Below are 13701 nucleotides of genomic sequence, written 5' to 3'. Positions count from 1 at the left end.
ATATCAATTTCTTTTTTGCGTTGGTCTTTCAACCAGTTTGGATCATCCGACTGCGCGGACGTTAAATCTAAACAGTGTGAGCCTATCAAAGAAATGAGAAATTATAGGAATGTAAATAGTAGTATAATAATATCGTTAAGTAAAGTATAAGCGACATAAGCCTTAAATATCTAATGCGTATCTTCTTTTGTTGTTAATGCAACAATTGTTTTGGACAGGTCTTCCAAAATCCTATTAAGATTGAAATACTATGTTAGAAACTTGAACCAGTCAAGAATATTAAAAGAACACTTAATATCGCCGTTAATCGCATACTGTAAGTTCTCGATCTTACCCGACACGACTATACGGGTCTATAAGGCCGTTAGAGAAAAAATAACCATTAGAGATGTTGTGAATTTAAATGCTTTGAAAAGATAAAAGTGTAAGAAATGTACTACTATGAATAATAAAGTATTTTTATAAAAGAAAGAAATAAGCATGTTTACCTGGCCATGGTAGTATGCTGACGTCCAATGAGGATTTGGTCCATAAGGTCCATACATTTGCTCACAATCCTCCAACTGTTTGGTCAAACTAAAGGGGTTTGGTTCAAACATAGTGTTATTCCCGCAACCAATTGGCAAAATTATCTCAATGCATGACTGCACGTTAAAACAATTTACACTAACATTTAGGAAAATATAAGAAAAAACACGAAGAACTTTAAAATTGCTATACTCAATACTAATATCAAAAGGTCTTGCACGCACAAAGTATACAATAAGTTCATTTTACACGAAAAACTTTAAAATTGTTGGTCTTAATACTAATAGAGTGTCATTTATATATTATTGTCTAAATAATGAATCTGTAATAGTTTGTAAGAAGTTTATACCTGCCAACTCCAAGCTTTTGATGAAGCATCATCAAGATCGGGAGATGCACTACTACAAAATGCGTGATATCTCGACGGTTTAGCCTCGACGTTGTGGAACATTGTCAGCGTAAAATTTTGGTTCGTGTTATTTCTCGACGGTATTCTTCGTCTGAAAATTTCTCGACTTGTAAAACCGTCGAGAATGTCACATGTTTAGCACGTGGTCTTAAAAATGGAAGCGGGTTTCCCATTTTCCCTGATTCCATATTCGGGGGAAAGAAAAATCGCCTTGGTAAACCCTAACATGGGTTCAGTTCTCACTTCTCAGTTCTCACTAACCGCCTTCATCTCCTTCATCGCCATCATCGCCTTCATCTGCTGAGAAATGGAAATCGCCATTTCTCAACGGATTTGCAAGTTCGTTCATCTACAAATTCGTTTTCCTTTGCAGTTTGTATTATCCTCCCTCTATTTCTCTATCTATCTTCTTTCGGTTCTTCAATATTCTGGGTACAACTTTGTGTAATTGGGATTTACGTTTCTATTTGGCTGAATTGGCGGCTCAAGGAATATGGATAGGTAAGATTTCAATTATCAGTTTCGATATGTTTTATTCAAATTTCGTCTTTTGAATTTAGCTTTCTGTAATTTCCCTAAAACATTCTTTCGGTGGAATGTATGTTAATTTGTTGAAATTCATAGATAAATCCCCTGCTAAAATTTAACATTCCATCAATTTAACACCAGGTAAGCCACTGTTTTTGTGAAATCCCTCTCTATAGTCTTCAAATTACTGATTTATGGATTATTGGGTATTGTTAATTAGGTTTGCTTTGTTATTAAGGGACGATGGAAATGGATGTGTACCATTGGTGTGACATCCGATTCATTGTGTTAATCTCTGAGGTACAAGTCTATGTTTTTTATTGATTTCTACATTATTGAATTTGCAATTTTAATATTTTCATTTGAATGATGTCCATGTGCGGTTTTGATTGAAACAACAGAAATCAAGAACAAAATGAAAATGCTCATCTAAGTTGTCTTTTCAGATGCAATTATGGTATAGAATTAATTGAAATTCTCATGGTTTAATTGAGTTTTATTGATTTCACTTGTTGGGTTTAAATTTTATTAACTCTACATATAAGCATAATGTCAAATCCTATTGGTCGCGAAAAATGGTTTACAAGAAAGTTTTATAGTCTAAATTTTACAAATGATAGTCAAGAATGGGAAATTAGCAGTTCCCTTTTAAACCACTTGCCCATATGGTGTAAAGAAGATTTGTGAACAAGAGAGGAATGCACACGGTACTACAATGATATCAAGCTAAGAAAAATAAGTCATACATTTCATTGTGAGAAGAGAATAAACAAAAGTTATGTCTAGGAGCACAAAAACTTTAATCTGCACAATCTTTAATGTTCGCTAGTAAACTTTAAGTACAAAATTTAACTACTTTTTGATATCCAGCTGGAATATTCATTTGCAGTGTAATGGCTAGGCTGGTAAACTAGCATCGATTTCAGATTGAATGAGTATGACGTTGCAGAAATGTGATCTGTTGTGTTCTATTTGCGTTTATTTTGATACCTAATTCGTTTAGGCCTTGTTATCATCAACTATTTAGGTTGAGTGTTGAGTATTTTGACTACTTAATAGAAAGCAAAAAAGGTAAGGACACTAGGCTGTTAAAGTTTGAAGGTGTTCTCTTCTCAGAAAATTGCAAAAGCAACTGAGACTTTCCTAGGTTATTACATAAAAACCCCGGGTATCATCTAAATTATTAAATGTCTCACTCTTTAATTCCTATTTGATGCGAATATGTGACAACTCATCCACCATTTAGGATCAAGTGTCTGATGAAACCACCACACTCTGCATTTTTCACAAAATAACCTATTTTATATATATCACTATGGCTCCATACATTTGACCCTAAACCTGCCTAAGACGGAAACCTCACTAAAGGTATCAATATAATTGTAATGACCTCGGGCAAGATCATCGAACAAAACCCTGATATATGTCAAAATGATATTACTTGGATTATGTACACTATCAATCATCCCTTTTCTAAGACCCTATGTTGCGTGCCTGTGTGTACATATTACAATGACTAAACTGATCTTAAAGCATTCTATATCTCAGGAGACTACGTCATGCATTAGTCCAACTATAGAGTTGGTTGTTCAAATATCACACATAACTTTAGTTTCAAAAACTAAAGCTCTTGACAAGTAGACATTGCTTACAGTTTGTTCAAAATTCGGATTTCAATATATGAAATTAGGTTGCAGATAGGATGAGGAAAGCTATATCCAAATCTGATTCATGATATCGACTCGGTTAGATGGTTTCCTATTGACTTATTTGTTGGGATAATGGAGTTTTTGGATGGTTTCCTGAGTTTGTTAATGTTATGACATCAAATGATTTGTTGAGTTAATGGTTCAATACTTCAATTTACATGGTAGAGGTTTTGTCACTTTCAGTTGTCTGATTGACACTAGAAAAACGCTAATCTATTTTAATATTTTTGAACATGAAGATTTTAATATTAATTGGACTATGTACACTATGAAATCTGGCAAATATATCACACCAACTAGAAAGGGAAATCAGAGAAGTGAAAGAAGTTGAATCAAGAAATCATAAAACTATTCGGAACTGACAACCTTGCTCACAACTGTATGAGAAGTATAAAACTCAGGGTTAGTTGGGCTTTTAGTTATTATTGTGTTCAGTTCTTATTTTCCCAAACCTTTGGGCAATGCCGAGAATCATCTGAGTATTCTTTTGTGTAGCCTCATGAATCTATTAGTGCTATATGATGTCATGTGTACTTATAGCAGAGTAATCTAGAGTAAACATATTCAATAGTCTCTTTAGTACTCTGGTTTCTTTTGGGATTCTTCTCAAAACAAGCTTGTTTTCTAATTTTATCGAAGTGACATTTTTGGAAACAAGTAGTCTTTATTGGTTTAATATTCTTAAGATCTTCTTCTCTGTTTTTTGCAGACTGAAAAATGAGATGATAACCGTTTTCCATGTGCAGGATTTAAGATTCTAGCATTCTTGCTCAATCAATTTGGAGGCAAAGTACCTGGCTCAATTCCCGAGATTAAGAATTTTGTGTGTACAAGATTCAAAGCTGAGTACCCCATTTTTTAGAGTGATACGTTAGTGAAATCACCAACTTAGTGAAATCACCAACTTAGAGAACCATACTTTCCTATTTACTAACACCATGACCGCTACTGCTACTGACTGCAACAACTGGACATGAATGGTCCAAATACAGACATAGTTTACAGTTCCTCAAGTTCAGTGCTGGGGGGTTTTTGGTGACTTGGTCAACTGGAATTATGAGAAGTTTTTGGTGGACAAAAAGGGCAAGGTTGTAGAGTGATACACACCTACAACATCTCTCTCGGGATTAAGGTATGATCTCGAATTCTTTCATTTCAGTTTCTGTTTAACTTTTTAAAACTGAACTTTACGAAATAGAACAGAATAGAACATGTCATTTGAGTAGTGTTCATGATTTCTGCATTTAACTACAATTCAACATTGATGCCATAGCATTAACATATTTTCCTATAAACTTAAATTGATGAGAAATCAGAAGGCATTGATCTGTGTGCCACACGATGAAGCAATTTCCTTTATTCAGATATACACTTCTGACTGCCCTTTGCTAATTCTAAAAACTCAAAGAGAAGAAACTGAGAGAAGAATATAGAGAGTGAGGAATCAGTAATGATGCTGTTTGGTTTAAGGAATAGGATCTGAGACTAGACTGAGAGAAACAAATCCCAAGTTTAGCTACCTAATTAGAAGAAATTACAATGAACTGCTAACTCTGTGTATCGAGTGAGAAGAGATCACAGAAAAGCTAGCCTTCCCACTTTCCCAGGATAAGACACAATAGACAATTATCCCACTGATATGATTCTGGAATCTTCTGCAATGAATGGCCTCTATAGTCTCACTTATACTTGGAAACACTTCCCCAATTTATACATTCGCAAGAAAGTCTGCAAGCAAAACTGCAAAGAAATGCAACACTAAAAGATAAAATTAACTATCAAACTCACTCCTTTATCTATAATGCCTATTATCTATCTAGCACATTTTTCATTGCTTAAGATTCTTAAACATAATATATTTGATTATCTGGTATTTCTTACAGGTGTTAGATAGATAATTTATCTCCGTCTCAGACCAGATGGAGTTCTTTTTAGATGAAAATTCCCTAACCATAGTCTCTTCTTAAATTTTCATTTCCATGGAACGTTCTATTTCTGAAGCTTGTCTCAACAGAAACTTTTAATTACAGTTTTGTTCAAATTATTTAGGTCTACTGGTCTAGACTCTAGAGTAGCAACTAACAAGTACCACAGAACCAAGTCTTGGATTTCAGTAATAAATTAAATCCAGGACAATAGGATGTTAACTGAAAATGTTCTGGTTGTCCTCTTATTTTGCATACCATAAAATAACATCAAAGGGGGGAAGTTGCCTATATCTCCAAATCCTTAATCCACCAAAAATATAAACGGAACCCTCTAACTTATGCAGAGTAATGAATTATATCAAGTTCATATTTTCGGTGCTTATTACAATTGGTATAATAACCAATCTGGACTTTCTTAATTTATTATTTTTACACCGTGGGAGAGACTGTTACTTACCTTACTTAAATTCTTTTGAAGGTCTGTGATGCGGAAATACAATCTTGAGCAGGTACATGTTTTTTTATTGTTTCAAGAAATCAAGAAATCTTGTGCGGAAATACAATCTTGAGTAGGTACGTGTCTTTTTATTGTTTTTCATCGAATTTTGATTTATATATGGTGATCCTAGTTTAATGATGTTACTCATGTTGCTACATAGTGGACATGATTAATTGTCAGACAAATTAACTTATCTTAAAAGTGCTGTATGGAAGCCTGATCTTAGGAGCAACCCCTTAATTGTTTAATCAGTTTGATAAACAGAAAAGCAATTACATTTTGCTGGTTGTAAATAGGCTCGATGAGAATGTCTGTTTGATTTTTAAGATACTTGGTTGTTGGTACTTCCAATAGGATGATTTTGAGTTATCAGTCAGATTCTAGTGTCCGAGTAGGGAGATTAGTGATGAGGTTTTCCTCCTAGCACAACCTGATCTTTTGTTAACTAAGAAAGCTAGAATTGATTAAGGAATGTGTCTTAACACTTATTTATCTCGAGGCTGCCTTAAAATATGCATGTATTCATTGTTACAGCAGTGCTTACATTTTATACAAGAACATGCTCATTTTTTCTGAATGCTCTTCTCTTTTAAGAATCCTACATATAGGTCCTTCCCGCTTAAGTCACTCGATGAGAGTCTTTGGTTTTGACCACCTTTAGACATGCTCTTTACAAACTCTACCAAATGCCTCCAATTATCTCCTTCAAACAACCTTTTGTTCATCCTTAAATATATATGTAAAAGCACTCAATTCACTTCGTGAGTGTGACTTGCTGGTTGCTAAAACCTGCCCAAACGCACTTGCATCATATCTCTCCAAAGCATTTTCTCCAGCAAGTTCGATCTCTTGTATTGTAATATCCTGCTGTTAGATACGTGATGGAAAAACGAGATCGCTACAGGAATATGGCTTTGGTACCGAACAAGCTTACAGTTGCATCAGGCTTGAGGATCAGGTCAAAAGAAACTCCAATTTTGGCAAATCAGTTAATGTAAAAGGCTGATCACAAGTCATTTACCATTATGGAATTCCTTTTAATACTGCACTTACTTATTTACCATTTTGGTTGCGTGTTTCTGTCTTGTTTGGCCTGCGGCTGCACTGCCGTTTCTGCAGGTGTGCTGCACTACCGTTTCTGCAGGTGCTGCTTCTTGCTGTTGCAGGATGTGGGTTGTGCTCCTGATGTGTGCAGGCTGTTCTGCCGGGAGTCCAGGTGTTGCAGTCAGGTCTACAGGGAGTGTGGTGTACTGCTGTTCGATTGTTGCTGTGTGCAATCTTGTGTTGCGTACCCTTTTATTGCGTTTGTTGTATTTGGTTGTTAGGGAGTGGTCTGTACTCCTCTAACTTTTTCTGTTGTTTCGATGCTTTTGTTCATACCTTTTGGTATTAAATTTGTGTTTTGGAGATATATAGCTAACTAATTTGATAGTTTGGACATGTGTAAACTTAATTTGATGATATGATATGATTTGGAGCGAGCTAAGTACGTATTATTGCATATATATATATATATATATATATATATATATATATATATATATATATATATATATATAGATTAATATATAATCTTGTCATTTATAATTTTAAAGGTGTTCGTGCTATATATATAGTTAATTGCTTCTGTTTGGTTTGGTTTTAATTAATTAGTTTCAGGTTGATTTTGCTTTGGGCAAAAATGAACGATTAAAAAAAAATTAAATTAAATTCTCGACGCTTTATAGTGTCAAAAACATGATTCGCGCAAAAATTGTTGGTAAGCCCGCAAAAAATATTACTACGCAGATGACCGTCGAGAAATATTTAGCTACATCAAACACCGTCGACATTCTCGACGCAGATTGGCGCCAAAAATATTCTGGAGACGACAAACATCGTCGAGATTCTCGACGCTGACATGGGGCGTCGAGAAAAAATTTCTCGACGCTTTCCAGCGTCGAAAAATGGCCAAAAAAGCGTCGAAAAATAACGCGTTTTGTAGTAGTGATGGTACAAGCGGAGGTACCAAGTCGTTGCAATGTGATCCGGTCAATACATAAACAGCCCTGGATATTGCCAGAATAATGTTGTAGGTTGGTGGATTAACAATCTTATCACAGATAATGTTAATCCAATATCCAAACCGACCATTGTATTGAGCCGCAAAATAGTATGCACTAGCTAGATATAGTTTCAGATCTTCACCTGAGTACAATGGACTGAAAGCCCCAACAAAGTACTTAAATAACAAAATGAGACAAAAAATGGTTAACATACGATATATAATGTTATCTAGTAATGTACCTGCATGTGTTGAATGTACGACTAAGATCTGCTAAACCACTTGATTTAGAACTCATACTATCTATCACCGCCCATGATTGACGAATAGTATCATAGCATTTTTGGCTTTGATCCTTAAAAAATTAAAGTTGCAAATAATACATTTTATGTCAGTAATATAATTATATATCGTATTACAAAAATTCAATTGAAGTACTCCCTCCGTCTCTTTTTGATTTTTACATTTGGTATTTTGCACGCGTTTTAACGACTAATTAATGTGCATTGAGATTCTTCTACGTTTTTCATGTAAACGAGAAAAATTACGTTTATTTATAATGTTTTCAATATTATCAAAATTCTGATATTGGGAAAATGAGACAAAGTTAATGTGTTTATGGAAAAGTGTGAGGGATTTAATGACTCAATGGATTTAATTGGTTAATATAATAACTGACACAAATTTTGATAAAATATTAAATCATTTATGTGATAATATAAAAGGAAATGTAAAGAACATTTTGAAACACCCAAAAAGGAAAACGTAAAAAACAAAAAGAGACAGAGGGAGTACAATATAACTGAATTTTACCTTAAAGTCTTGGCTGGTTACTGAGCAGTACTGGTCATTTGGAGGGATGACTACAAAACCAAGTAGTGGGGCAGAAGAGGCCAATGCTCCAATTGCAATATGTGGATACTTTAGCCGGAACCAAGTAGCCAACACTGTGGAATTAAAAGTAAGCAAAAGCAAATGTGAAAAATTAGTAAGAATTGTCAAAATTTAGAATATATATATACGACAGAAGAGTTCGGGGTTGAGAATTTTTTCTTGTTTATGTACACTCACTCCCACTGTATGATCCACCTATCACAATGACAGAAGAGTTCGGGGTTGAGAATTTTTTCTTGACATCAACGACGTTCTTAGAAAAATCTTCCAACGCTTGTGAAACAGTGAAACACATTCTAACTTCAGTATTAGCCAGCGCCTTGTCAATTGACCCTAAGGGTACCGACTTCCTGTAGAAACGGTGCTACAAAGTTTTTTAAGGTTTCCTATTAGTAAATTCATTAATGCTACAATATTTAATAAATTACTAGATTGAAAATATTTTATGCTTGTATGGAGACATGAAAGTACCTCAATATAGATGATCATAGCTTGGAGCTTTGGAGCAGCAATGTTAATCACTCCAATTTGATTTACCCACTGCTTTACGTATGACTCTCCTCCTAAGAAAACTAAAATCGGGCCTCTGTACTTTGGCCCGGCCCAATGTGTAGAGTCCACATAATAACTCTGGGGAAATCGCAGAAGGTGTGATTTTCCTGATTTAAAGTGGTCCACCGGCTGAGAGTACACAAAATGTCGAGACGGGCCGATGTCAGCTGTTGCAATATCCAATTATTAGCCGTTAGTACGTCTATAAAATGTAGTTTTACCTAGATATTTTGTTTTAGTGTAATGAAGATTTATAAAATATTGTTCGTATTCAAATCACAATATGTGCATGAAAAAGATCCTAAATACGAGTTGTATTTAGCAAGTACGGAGTAGTGGAGTACTTACTATCTAAAATATCTTTAATGAAATTGTTTAGGTGGATCAAAGACTATACAAACAAAACTTGTTATTAAAGGTTCGATGTTATTGGCCCATGCAACTAGTAGCCCACTATTGATTTAGCCCAAATAAAATAGGGCATGTTCGATGGGTTGGGTCAGAGCTATGCCCGGGTCAATATTAAATGGGTTGAGTCGGTGAAGATAGTTTAGTAAATGGACTGGTTTGGCTCAAGGCCCGTTTGACCAGACTCGATCCGGCCTTTTAAGTAATATTTACTCCTGAGTTTTTTTTTACGCATAGCACACCCGGTTCACCGGAGCTTAGCTCCGACTACATCCGGATCCGACACGTGTCGCACACCTTGCTTATGGTGGGTGAGTCTCCCAACAAGAGTTTCTACATACGGCGAGGCTCGAACCCGAGACCTCCCTTAAGCGGCATCAAGCTGCTTACCACTTGAGCCAACTCTATATTGGTTACTCCTAAGTTTATTGTGGTAAATGATATTTTGATGTCCTCTATAGAATAATCAATAATACCTTCATTCACAATTTAAATTGAATTAAATAAAAAAAATTAATAACTAATGCCCAGATTTAGGAAAAGTGTTATGCAAATTTGACCTGGAAAAAACAGTCAAATCAATATTAAATAGTGACAAAAATTATTAGCAATAAAAGCAGTAAATAATACATGTAGAATTGTAGTATTCACCATTTCTTTAGATTATCTACTCAAATAATTATTTTTGTCTATTGTTTGTGGTGATTAATGCTAATAACATAATTTTTAATTTATATATTCTTGCGCGCATCACATGCATTGTGACTAGTATGTTTATATGCAAACCCAACAGCAAATATAACACACGTATACTTATATTTAGCAATTTCGGTTATAAAACTAACTGATCCGCTAAGGACCCATCTTGCCCTGACCCGACTCGTTTTTTTTATGCTCTGACCCGACTCGTTAAAAAACTGTCCCATATACGAAGTACGGAATATTAATTAACAGTGTATTTGACCCGTTTTAATTTAAGCGGCGCAGATCTCGAGCTTTTAATGTGGAAGCGCCCCATTTAACCTGGCCTAGATGAGAGGCCTTTGTGGTTGGGCTTAGGGAAAGGAGAGCGAAATAATTAATACTTCCAAGTATTTCTTTTTGACGAAAATATTATTTCTAACTTTTCCTTTTACTAGTTGTTGGACCGCGCGCTAGCGCGCGCGGTCCCCCAAGATATCGAAATCAAATGGCAAAACGAACTAAACAAATAGATAGAACAATTAATATAACAATAAGCTATTAGTTGAGTTTCAAGAGTCCTATTTGCAAAAGGCATTAGTAAAGAACATATATGTAGCATATAGCTACTTATTCTTATAGAAATTCTCAAAACTAAAGAAAGTTTATACACAACAATTAGTTCGTGGTATACTAAACAAATGGAAAGGTTTACTGACGTTCCAAAATGCTCTTCTGCTTCTTCATGAACAAATGTCTTGAGGCGCAATTGCAGAACAATGTTCCTAGAAAGAGTCGTCGCTAGGTTAATTTTGATTAGGAAGTAGAACGTGCCTAGTGTTTCGAGCACATCTTTGAAGTCGTTTTGATCAACCTGACAATAGACATGCGTCACCAGTTGGTAAGTATATCACAAAATTAAATTTTAGAAGTAAATTGAAAGTATAAGTTCGAGAATAGGTTAGAGGGCAGATCTTGTATATTCTAAATATTTTTTTAGAATTTTTAGAGAACGTGTTAAAAAGGCATTGTGTCGGTATGCCAGTTCCATCACAGAATCGAAGTTCAAAGTATCTTCCCTTTCTTATGTCTTGTGTGGGTTGACAAGTTTTAAAGGTTCTTTTTAATTGCTTGAGAAATAATTGTTTTTGGATAAATAATAGCATACTAAAAGCTCTTATCCTAACTTAAACTGGTATCCCTATACCCCCCCCCCTAATTTTTAGATCATATCACAGTGAGATGAGATTATACACTTCCTTAATTTGTTCCCAAAGGAGTTTCAATATATCTGTTTTCAGGGATTCCAACGAATATATACCAAACTATAATTTCATTCCTTTCCATCTCTCCCTCTCCTTCCCAATCCCCTTATCTTCTTCTCTATTTGTGTTTTATGGTTTGTGAATTCTGAAAGGTTTCTTCAGAATTGCCTATGCGTTTTGGTTATGTATGCATTGAGGTTGCGAGGAGTGATTCAGGATTATTTTTGTGTCAACGGAAGTATACTCTTGATATTATTTCGGAAGCAGGTTTTGCGGCTTTACCATTGAACAAAATCATCGTCTTGGCCTAGCTGATGGGTCGTTAATGAAGGAGCCTGAGGCTTACCGCCGGCTTGTAGGCCGCCTGGTCTATTTAGTTGTGACTCTTCCGGACCTTGCTTATTCGGTCTATATCTTATCACAATTCATGCAGGAGCCTCGAGTTGACCATTGGGATGCAACATTGAGAGTTGTTCGGTACTTGAAGGGTACACCAGGGCAGGGTATCCTATTACGTGCTGACAGTAATTTAACTTTGCAAGGATGGTGCGACTCAGATTGGGCAGTGTGTCCCATCACTCGTCGTTCTTTAACAGGTTGGTTTGTGTTTTTAGGTCATTCGCCTATTTCATGGAAGACAAAAAAAACCAACACACTGTTTCTCGCTCTTCCGCAGAGGCAGAATATCGCTCCTTGGCCGCGATTACATGTGAATTAAAATGGTTAAAGGGATTGTTGTTGAGTTTAGGAGTTCATCATCCTAAAGTTATTCCATTATTTTGTGACAGTTAGTCCGCTTTGCACATGGCTAAGAATCCGATTTTTCATGAGCGCACAAAGCACATTGAGGTTGATTGTCATTTTATTCGTGATGCTATAGTAGATGGTGTAATTGAACCATCTTATGTATCCACTTCCTCACAGCTCGCTGACATGTTTACTAAAGCTCTTGGGAAGCAACAATTTGATTTTCTTTTTTCCAAGTTGGGCATTTTTAATCCCCACACATGCTCCAACTTGAGGGAGGGTGTTACGAAAATTAAATGTTATACCTAATTAATTAAGAAAGTAATAATGTTCTAGCTGTTATGTAAGTTACAAAGTATTAAAAGTATTAATGTTGTAGTTGTTACGTAAGTTAGAAAGTATTAGGAAGGTTAGTGGGTTTAGGAAACTCTTTGATTTTCTTATCCTAGTTGTTTCGTACGCCCTGCTTGGAAATTGTGGGTGTATAAATACTCTTGTTCATCAATAATATTGGGGGAAAGCTTTTCCCTTATATAATATTTATCACTTATGAATCAGAAAACAGAAAAGAGAGAAAGTGAAAAAAAAATGTGGAAATTTGTTGCTTACAAGGTTTGAACCTTAGTTGATTGAAGAAGTATGATAGAGCTTGCAAAGGGAAGGAATGCAAAACATTTCCTTAGTAATAGTGAATTTCATGAATTTGTGACTCAAAACACTATTGATAAGCATAGTGTTGCAAATGTGAGTATTTTAAAGGTTAGAGATATCATTGTATTTATTAGTATGAATTATTACAGCTTATAGTAGCCCACCCACTACTAATTTGTATTTAATCCATATATTATATATATGTATAGTAATTTTGCAACCGTCGTGACCTACTCTAACCCCTAGCAAAACACATAATGAGAAAGAACCATTGATCAATATGAATCTCAAGGTTGTATTGCATATCATAAGAAACCTATATTTTAATACCAAATTCAATACTCGAATATTAAGTATATGGCGTGTATCATGACCATAAAAGAAAAGTATTACAATTAAATAAAAATATATCATACGGTAAACGACCATCTTAAAATATTATCAGTCATGGTGAAAGCTTGTCGATCATTATTGAATTTACTACAGATTAGTATGAATTATTACCGCTTATAGTATAGCCCATTTTTTATTTGAATCTAGTCGGACATGGAGTAGAAGTTGTCAAATATATATAGTAATATTACAACCATTAGTACTTATAATACTCTAATTCCCTAGCATACCCACATTGACAAAGGCGAATTACAATACAACATTACTAATTCGTTCCCAAAACACATTAAATAATAATTAAGTTGCGTATCTTCTCGAAACATATACTCATATATTAGGTTTTAATAAAGTTGCATACCATAATACCGAATCCAATACTCAAATATTAAGTATATGTTGTATATGATAAAACGGTCATCTTATAATTTTAATGAGAGCTTCAATTCTAAGATGTTAATTAATTAC

At 34.8% G+C, this 13701-nt stretch overlaps 2 protein-coding genes and 1 long non-coding RNA gene across 3 annotated transcripts; 2 read left to right on the top strand and 1 right to left on the bottom strand.

Moving 5' to 3' along the window:
- Positions 1-82: 82 nt before the first annotated feature.
- On the bottom strand, positions 83-8897 carry LOC130459278 (uncharacterized). The gene is made up of 5 exons (XM_056826543.1): positions 8717-8897; positions 8459-8592; positions 7888-8000; positions 489-644; positions 83-231 (listed from the first exon to the last, which is right to left on the bottom strand). The coding sequence occupies exons 1-4, from the start codon at positions 8832-8834 to the stop codon at positions 629-631; spliced, it is 381 nt and encodes a 126-aa protein (XP_056682521.1). The 5' UTR covers positions 8835-8897; the 3' UTR covers positions 83-231; positions 489-628.
- LOC110774674 (uncharacterized) lies at positions 1346-6654 on the top strand. The gene is made up of 4 exons (XR_002529568.2): positions 1346-1438; positions 1686-1765; positions 3921-4306; positions 5581-6654. It is a non-coding gene; the product is annotated as an uncharacterized lncRNA (long non-coding RNA).
- Positions 8898-10657: 1760 nt separating the features above from the next.
- Positions 10658-12317, top strand: LOC130471265 (uncharacterized mitochondrial protein AtMg00240-like). The gene is made up of 2 exons (XM_056841300.1): positions 10658-12041; positions 12122-12317. Exons 1-2 carry the CDS (start codon positions 11771-11773, stop codon positions 12235-12237), a joined length of 387 nt encoding a protein of 128 aa, XP_056697278.1. The 5' UTR covers positions 10658-11770; the 3' UTR covers positions 12238-12317.
- Positions 12318-13701: the final 1384 nt, after the last annotated feature.

This window comes from Spinacia oleracea, chromosome 4 (assembly GCF_020520425.1).
Source record: "Spinacia oleracea cultivar Varoflay chromosome 4, BTI_SOV_V1, whole genome shotgun sequence".
NCBI lineage: Eukaryota > Viridiplantae > Streptophyta > Magnoliopsida > Caryophyllales > Amaranthaceae > Spinacia > Spinacia oleracea.
This window is presented reverse-complemented; position numbering and strand designations above follow the sequence as displayed.

Coding starts and splice junctions, on each gene's coding strand:
- LOC130459278 (XM_056826543.1), bottom strand. CDS start 8,834: ATGTGTTTCACTGTTTCACAAGCGTTGGAAGATTTTTCTAAGAACGTC. Junction 8,593..8,716: donor AGGTGGATCATACAGTGGGA/GTGAGTGTACAT, acceptor TTAATTCCACAG/TGTTGGCTACTTGGTTCCGG. Junction 8,001..8,458: donor TAACCAGCCAAGACTTTAAG/GTAAAATTCAGT, acceptor TAATTTTTTAAG/GATCAAAGCCAAAAATGCTA.
- LOC130471265 (XM_056841300.1), top strand. CDS start 11,771: ATGAAGGAGCCTGAGGCTTACCGCCGGCTTGTAGGCCGCCTGGTCTAT. Junction 12,042..12,121: donor CACTCGTCGTTCTTTAACAG/GTTGGTTTGTGT, acceptor GCTCTTCCGCAG/AGGCAGAATATCGCTCCTTG.